Source organism: Trichechus manatus, unplaced genomic scaffold (genome assembly GCF_000243295.1).
Source record: "Trichechus manatus latirostris isolate Lorelei unplaced genomic scaffold, TriManLat1.0 scaffold00041, whole genome shotgun sequence".
In the NCBI taxonomy this organism is placed as follows: Eukaryota; Metazoa; Chordata; class Mammalia; order Sirenia; family Trichechidae; genus Trichechus; species Trichechus manatus.
Genome location: NW_004443977.1, coordinates 2,239,553 through 2,248,627, shown reverse-complemented (window position 1 = coordinate 2,248,627; position 9,075 = coordinate 2,239,553). Strand labels below are relative to the sequence as shown.

Genomic DNA, 9,075 nt, shown 5'->3' with positions numbered 1-9,075 from the left:
ATAGAGGGTCCCGGACAGAGCTGGAGAAAAATGTAGAACAAAATTCTAACTCACAAAAAAAGACCAGACTTACTGGCCTGACAGAGACTGGAGAAACTCAAGAGTATGGCCCCTGGACATCCTTCTAGCTCAGTAATGAAGTCACACCTGAGGTTCACCCTTCAGTCAAAGATTACACAGGCCCATGAAACAAAACGAGACTAAAGGGGCACACCAGCCCGGGGGCAAGGACTAGAAGGCAGGAGGGAACAGGAATACTGGTGATTGGGAACCCAAGGTCAAGAAGGGAGAGTGTTGACATGTCGTGGGGTTGGTAACCAATGTCACAAAACAATACGTGTATTGTTTAATGAGAAGCTAGTTTGTTCTATAAACCTTCATCTATATTACAATAATAAAAACAAAAACTCATTTTACCAGTTGCCATGGAGTCAATTAAAAATTTCAGTTTAGCAGACCTGAATATTCAAATTTTATATATCCTCTATATTTATATAATAATGCAGAGATTACAAAGTTAATCCGTATACATTATCCTACTTTCTCTTCACTGAGAATAAAGTCCAAGGATGAAAATGAGGGTCTGAGAAGTTTCAAAGTTTGGCCAAATTCATACCACTCCAATTGGAATTGGAGCCCAGGACTTCTACAAAGTCATAAAGCAATCTGTCTATTATACAATATCACCTCTTATGCATTGTATTATTAAATATAACTCTGACTTTCCATGTCATACTATTGAATGTATTGTTAAGTATGTTATTAGAGAAGGAAAGAAAGAAATACTCTCTATGCCAAAATCTGATTGACTGAATTATGAGGGAGAATTGAAATGTAAACTCACAGTAGAAGTTCAGTACTCGTCCCTGGGTTAGTCCAGCAGACTAATTTAGTTAAAGGAAATTGTGTTATTCAGTTGTTATTGATTTACATTAAATAGTTCATCTCCAGGGGACCATATTCTTCTTAAATTGTTTTATGAATCTCTAAATTGTATAAACATTGATCTGGAATATTTAGCTTTGTTTCCTATTAAAAAAAGGTAGGTATCTGTGAGGTTTCTTTTAGTCATCTCTGTTCACTTAAAGCCAGAAAGTAAAGAAGGCAGGCTCCATAAAATCAGCTGTTATTCGTTATCTCCAGCTTAGAGAAGTGCCTGGAAATAGTAGGTGCTCAAGAAATGTGTTTAATGAATCAGTATTCATATTTTTATTAAAAAGCAGGGCTGGTATTCATATAAGCCTCTCCTTACTCTAAGGAACATTGTTCATAATATTTTATCATATTTTTATGTCTACTTTAACTTAACCCATAGACTGGAGTATTATGCTGTAAGAATACAGATAAGTCTTTTTTTTTTTAATTTAATTAAACTGAAACCTGGTTCGTCTGATTCTAAATATATGAAAGCAATATAAAGCGTGTTTCCAGGAAAGAAATGGATTTTCCTAGACTTTCTGCTGTTTCTTAGTTTAGAAAGGAAAAAAAAAGTAGGACTGAAGAGAAAAATAACATGTACCTTTTTAAAAGGAGAGGCTAAGCAGTTGACCCTTTGCTGAAATGGTCAAAAATAAATGTAGCTTGACGGCAAAAATTATTCCAGCCAAATTGAAATCCATGTCTACCTCCTTGTAGGTAAGTTTCTTTTTACAGAGAGAAGTTAATACTGGGGTATATGACCATTTCAGTCATTCGAGTATAAACTAGGAAAGGTTTCCTCATTTGCAACCGTAGTTAATTTTTTACGACTTGTTCCTTTCTTTCTCCGAGTGGTAATCAGAAGAATGTTTATTGGTGGCTTATTTTTTTAATTCATTGAACATTTTTACTTTTTCTATGCCACTTTCCTTTTCAGAGATGGAATCAAAATATTTAATTTTCCTAAAACATATAAATAAAATCTCTTGTAGTCACACTGCATAAAATCTTACCATTCAGCAAACTTCACTGTTGTGCATGTTTTCCCCTTTACTTCACACAACTCATGTGGCTTTTCTTTCTTTCTTTTTCTTTTTGGTTCATTCATGTGACCTCTTATTATATCCATCATTCCATTTTTCTTTCCTATTAGAGTGAAATTGGACACAGCCCTCCTCCTGCCTACACCCCTATGTCAGGAGTAAGTATTTCACAATCAACATTCATCTTTTAGTAGTTCTGGTCTTTGCTTCCATGTTTCCTCTCTCTCATCTCCCCATAATGTCCTCATTTTGCCTTTGCCAACAGTGAGTTAAGAATTTGAGATTGTGTAGCTGCCTTTGTAGATGTGTTTTACCTCTGTGGATAATCCAAAGTTGAGATATCATGCATCAACAGTAGCTTTCAAGTTTTATCTAACCAAGCTCCTAAATTATGCTGCTGGCTGTGGAGTTATCTTTACTCCCATGATTATAAATCCTGTGGTAGAAAGAATCTCAGTGATGATTCTCTAGTTAGGTACTAGAGATTCAAAATCATAGTAACCACAGAACGGAAGTCAGTAAGGAAATAACATTCAAAGTGTGTCACTCCACTTCTGTTCTTAATGCCAGCTGCCTACAATTAATGACACTGCCATTTGTCATGAAAATTCACTTTAAATGTTATGTCATAAATAGGCAATTGTTGAAAAAAGACATGAAATACTTTTCATTAGCCCATATTTTAGTTGGTTAGTAAAATGAAATTTTATATATGTATATATGTATAAGTGTATATATATATATATATATATATATATCTCCAAATTATAGTCCTGTGATATACCCTTCAAGAAAAATCAGGTGTTTCTATTCTGTGTCTCAGCTCATTAGACATTGAAAGAAAACAACCAATAAAAATTATGACTTTTCTCTGAAAGACAAGCTTTAACATCCCTTGGATTATTAACATGTATCTTTTACATTTGTTCCTAACAACACCTTCCTCCAAATGTGTTTCTACTATTTACAGAACCAGTTCGTATACCGAGATGGGGGCTTTGCTCCAGAACAAGGAGTGTCCGTGCCATACAGAGCCACGACTAGCACAATCCCAGAAGCTCCAGTGACTCAGGGTGCTACAGCTGAGATTTTTGATGACTCCTGCTGTAATGGCACCCTGCGTAAGCCAGTGGCATCCCATGTCCAAGAGGACAGCAGCACCCAGAGGTACAGCGCTGACCCTACAGTGTTTGCCCCAGAACGGAGCCCACGAGGAGAGCTGGATGAAGAAGGTTACATGACTCCTATGCGAGACAAACCCAAACAAGGTACAATCAGAATATTACGAACTGATTGCCAGGCAACATTAACTTCCATCAAAATTAGCCAAGTGTAAAAGGAAATTGCCAAACACTCAGACCTATGTAATGTCTATGACACAGAAAAGGCCAAGGCCCTGCTCTTCAAAGTATCATCCCGAAATCAGCAGCATCCTCATTATCTAGGGGCCTCTTAAAAATCAGAATCTCAGACGCCACCTGAATCAGAATCTCAATTTTAACAAGACTCCCAGGTGATTTGTATGTACCAAGTTTGAGAAGCACTGATCTAGACATATTTTTATTGTAATATTTGAATGAGGTAGCTTATCAGAAGCTCTCAGGATCATTGCCTTATTGAACTTACTGTGGAGATCATAAAAACTGGCTTTGTTTACAAATGTGTCCAAAGCTTTTGATGGTACCAGTAATGATTTGATTGATCCATTAAAATGGTGTCATTTACATGACCTAGTTTATTCTGGAAAACTATGAGTTCTTGTAGGACATGTGGAAATCCTGGCAGCATAGTGGTTAAGAGCTACGACTGCTAACCAAAAAGTTTGAATCCACCAGGTGCTCCCTGGAAACCCTATGGGGCAGTTCTACTCTGTCCTTTAGGGTTGCTATGAGTCAGAATTGACTGGATGGCAACAAGTGTTTTTTTGTTTTTTTTGTTTACCAGGTCTGACACATTTCAAAAATTAAAATTCTGACCTCTGAGTGTGTATGTATACTTCTATGTATAACATCAAGTCTTGAAAATATTAATGGTTTGTGCTTTTACAAAGTACAACAATGATCCATAGTAGAAATGTTAAACACCCCATTAATGTTTCACCTTTGAAAGAAAATCTCTTTCCTTCTATGTTAACAACATCATTAAATGAAGGTTGATGTTTAAGTGTTATTAAAAAATGATGATCATGTCTCTCAGAGTCTTTGGTGTCAACAGTGGACTATATTTTAAGACTTTGTAAAAGGGCCTGTTAATGTCATTTTATATATGGTTATCTTCACTTTTATAAAATGTAATTTAGGGACCACTATGGCGTAGTGGTTAAGAGTTCAGGTTGCTAAGCAAAAGGTTGGCAGTTCGAATCCACCAGCGGGTCCTTGAAAACCCTATGGGGCAGTTCTGCTCTGTCCTGTAGGGTCGCTATGAGTCAGAATCCACTTGACGGCAACGGGTTTGTTTTGTTTTAGAATTACATATATAAGTAACCTATTAAGATATATCTGCTAGATGTATGTAAGCTAGGAGCCCCAGTTGCACAATGGTTAAGCCCTTGGCTGCTAACCAAAAGGTCAGTGGTTCGAACTCACCAGTGGCTCCATGGGAGAAAAGACCTGGCCATCTGCTCCTGTAAAGATTACAGCCTAGGAAAGCCTATGGAGCAGTTCTACTCTGTCCTGTAGAGTCACTATGAGTTGGAATCGACTCGACAGCACACAACAGCAGAGGTATGTAAAAGTTTAAATGTAATGAAGAGTTGGATGTTTATAGTGGCTCAGTAATAGCACAAATGTAGGTTTTGAAAAGATTTGGCAGATCCCCTGAATACAGAATCCTCTCTGGAAATATTTTCCACTCAACCAAAAAGTGAAGTTTATTTCTTCATCTCTAACTGAATATCTGTACAAGTTGGCGTCAAGTCAATAGATAAGTACATTGTGTTGAGAAAATGTAAGATAAGCCCTCTAAGAGAAAGGCAAGTTAGTCTAAATAGACTCTCTGTAGAGCACCTCCAGATTTTATCTCTGAATATTAAGAGACTCAAGTTCCCGTCAAAGGAAGTCTAGCCTAGTCCTCAAACAGTATAGAATTTTAGTATAGACATATACATTAGACATAGATGTGTAATAACTTTCTCAACTATTCTGAATCTGGCATTCTACACTGATTCTAGACCTGGCCCCTTGGACCATGGCAAATCTGAGCATTTGTGATGATTCTTCAGCTGTTTTAGAGTATATGTAGTAGAACCACCTTCAGTCACACCTCTACTTTATAAAACTGGGTGACCTAGTTGTCATACATATAGATAGAAGAAGCACTTAATGGTTGACCAAAAGAAAACTACAAACTTCTCTTCAGCTTTTGTCACATACATACAGAGTGACTAAAAGGTTTAATGAATAAAGCATTCAGAGATGTTTTAAGTTTTTTTGCTTTTGTTTTTATTTTAAGAAATACTGAAATCTTAGCCAATCTTTAAAAAAACTCAAGAAAGACTAAGAGTGGTCAGTATTTTGTCAGGAATCTGGAAAGAAATATCAAATGCTGGCTCCTTGTAAGTTCTTTCATATATTTATCTTAAAATGACAATGGATTTGAGATCTTTAAAAATTAAAAAAAAAATGCTAGTGAATGTAAAGTTCACCCTACTTTTATAGGGACAATAATGAAACAGTACAGCAGAACAAGATTACTCAATACGAGTTAAAAGACCTAAGTTCTAGTACAACACTAAGTGTATCCTGCATGTATCATGTAGTCTCAGTTTTCTCTCTCTAAAACTGGAAAAATAAGGCCTTCACTTCCCTTTGCACAGCGTTGTTGTGAGGATGAAATGATAGTACCTTGAAAATTGCTTGACTGTAATTCATGTGTATGATAAGGAATATTCATTACTGTCTTTTGAATTAGACATGACACTAAGTATTTAACTATATCCAGTATGCCTGTATCCAGGGGAAAATAACCTTGGGCTGTTTCAGAACGGTGGAATCTTGACAAAAAATTGTGTCCTCTCCATGCTTCAGCTCCAAATTAGGAATAGCTTAAGTCTCATTTTTGTGTCTATGGTAAAATAGAGGACAAAAAAGGGTATGTAGTAAATTATAGAAAAGAAGTGGGTTAACATTGAGGATGAAAGCATTAACTAGTGGCAGCATTTTTTTTAATTCTAGGCCAATACCTTTGCTCACTGAATTTATTAAGTTGAACTATGTAAAATACTACTGTTTGATTGGTTTCACCCCATTGTTGTTGTGTGCCATCAAGTCCATTCCGATTCATAGGGACCCTACGAGACAGAGTAGAACTGCTCCATAGGGTTTCCTAAGCTGCAGTCTTTATGGGGGCAGATAGCCAGGTCTTTTCTCCCACAGAGCGGCTGGTAGGTTTGAACCACCAATCTTTTGCTTAACAGCTGAGTACTTAACCACTGTGCCACCAGGACTCCCGGTTTCAAACAAGAAGTTTGCTATTTTATAATTATGTTTAGCCATTGGAAGTTGTTGTTGTTAGGTGCCATCAAGTCGATTTTTGACTGATAGTGACCCCATATGACAGAGTAGAATTGCCCTATAGGGTTTTCTAGGCTGTTATCTTTATTGGAGCATATCACCAGATCTTTTCCCCGCAGAGCCGCTGGGTGGATTTGAACTGCCAAACTTGCAGTTACCAGTCGAGTCCTTAGCTGTTGCACCACCAGGGCTCCTTCCATTGGAAATAAATGAATATAATTACGCTTAATTTTAAAGCGTATGTATTGTCAAGCAAGGAGCTCTGGTGGCACAGTGGTTAAGTGTTCAGCTGCTAACTGAGAGGTCGATGGTTTGAACCCACCAGCTGCTCTGAGGGAGAAAGATGTGGCAGTCCGTTTCTGTAAAGATTACAGCCTTGGAAACCCTATGGAGCAGTTCTACTCAGTCCTGTAGGGCTGCTATGAAACGGAATCCACTCGACGGCAATAGGTTTTGGTTGGGTATTGTCAAGCAAGTCAACTAGAGACATCTTAGGTATCTATCAGGTTTATTTTATTAGCTGAGTCCTTTTCCTCAGGTGTTTCCTATCCTATGTGGAAAAGTTTTTTGAGGAGCATCTACTATCAAATCCTTTTTACCTGTATAGATATTCACAATAAACCGTATAGACTTAAAAACACTATCCCTTCATCCACTTATTTTGGCATGGAGTTAAGTTATAGATACTTTGATTTTCCACTATCCTTTATAAAACTTCTATTTTTTACATATTTAAAGGCTATTTAACCCTGATAGGTAGTCATATCTTCCAACATAAATTATTGACTTTTAGAAAACAGAAATGTTTAAGCCACTAGTTTTGTATGTATGAGAGAGAAATGCCATTTAAAGAAAGAAAAAACAATCTAGGAGACAGGAACTGATCCTGGTCCTGTTGGTGCCTTGTTTTGTCACTAACATTTTGTCTCACTTACTCCTTTTCATATGGATATAATAATCTACAAAATTGCTTTTGTGAGAATTATTGAAAACAAATCTATGGCTTTGATTATTTTGGAGAGGGAAAAAAACTAACTCTTCTGTATAACCATGGGCTGATGAGCATTTTCCAGAAAGTAACTGTTAAATGGTATGTTTGTATTTCTTCAGAATACTTGAACCCTGTGGAGGAGAATCCTTTTGTTTCTCGGAGGAAAAATGGCGACCTTCAAGCACTGGATAATCCTGAATACCACAATGCTTCCAATGGTCTACCCAAGGCAGAGGATGAGTATGTGAATGAGCCACTGTACCTCAACACCTTTGCCAATGCCCTGGGGAATGCCGAATACCTGAAGAACAACATACTGTCTGTGCCAGACAAGGCCAAGAAAGCTTTCGACAACCCTGACTACTGGAACCACAGCCTGCCGCCTCGGAGCACCCTTCAGCACCCAGACTACCTGCAGGAGTACAGCACAAAATATTTTTATAAACAGAATGGACGAATCCGGCCTATTGTGGCAGAGAATCCTGAATACCTCTCTGAGTTCTCACTGAAGCCAGGCACAGTGCTGCCTCCCCCACCCTACAGACACCGAAACACTGTGGTGTAAGCCCAGCAGTGGTTTTAATTAGGGAGGAGAGACATGCCCACTCCAATTTCCCTACCCTCTGTCTTTCTTTTGTGGTCTTCCTTCTACTCCTAAGGCCAGTAGTTTTGACACTTCCCAATGGAAGGTATAAAGATGCAATGGTTGTTATGTGCTTTTCTAACTTGAATTTTAGAAGGAAGGACTAGAAGAGAAAGACAACAGGAACCACACTGTTTCTTCATTTCACTGCATGGGTTTGTCAGGAGGATGGAACAGCTGCAGAAGGACTAGCAAATTTAAGGCAACACTACCTGCTATGAAGGAGCCCTGGTGGCACAGTGGTTAAGAGCTTGGCTGTTAACCAAAAGGTCGGCAGCTTCAATCCACCAGCCGCTCCTTGGAAACCCTATGGGGCAGTTCTACTCTGTCCTGTAGGGTCACTATGAGTCAAAATCGACTCAACGGCAATGGGTTTTTTAACCTACTGTCAAGCTAATTTTCTTCTTCTTTCTTTCCCTTTGTTTGTTTCTTTTTTTTTTTTTAAAGGTCATGGTTTCTGTTCCTACCCATAAGAACTAATGTGTGCATATTCAGCATCCCTGGAAATCATTATGAAGTTTCCATTAGAACAGAAGGATAACCTTTTTTTATCATGTAAGATAGTAACTGAGATTGAGAATCCAATTTCTTTCTCCAACAGTTTCTACCCTGGCAAGTAAGAATGGCCACCCCAGCTTTCATATTTTTTGAATCTTCATCAAAGGACTTACTAGTAATTAAGTTTTGGGGATTTTTTTTTTTTTTTTTTTTTTTTGCTTTGGCCTGTCCATTTATATTAGTTTCTCCCCTATTTTTGGCTTTAATTTCTAGTTGCAAACATTTTTACATCAAAGCTTCTTATACGTTGATATAAATTGACAGATTTAAATAAAACATACTGTAATATGATGAAAAAGCCAATATTATAAGCATACAGTCTTTAAAATTAGAAGGGGAGGCCAAGATATTAAATGCAACATCAAATATAGCTTTCATGCTTTACACTATTGAGTATGTACCCCACCCCAA

At 37.5% G+C, this 9,075-nt stretch overlaps 1 protein-coding gene across 1 annotated transcript in view; it reads left to right on the top strand.

Moving 5' to 3' along the window:
* Positions 1–8,028, top strand: part of LOC111820549 (receptor tyrosine-protein kinase erbB-4-like) — a gene marked incomplete at its 5' end in the record, with an annotated part of 45,616 nt that extends 37,588 nt beyond the window's left edge. Inside the window, 2 exons of the mRNA XM_023731190.1 lie at positions 2,932–3,229; positions 7,583–8,028. Of these exons, the coding sequence (XP_023586958.1) occupies positions 2,932–3,229; positions 7,583–8,028 (744 nt within the window). The remainder of the gene's footprint in view (positions 1–2,931; positions 3,230–7,582) is intronic.
* Positions 8,029–9,075: the final 1,047 nt, after the last annotated feature.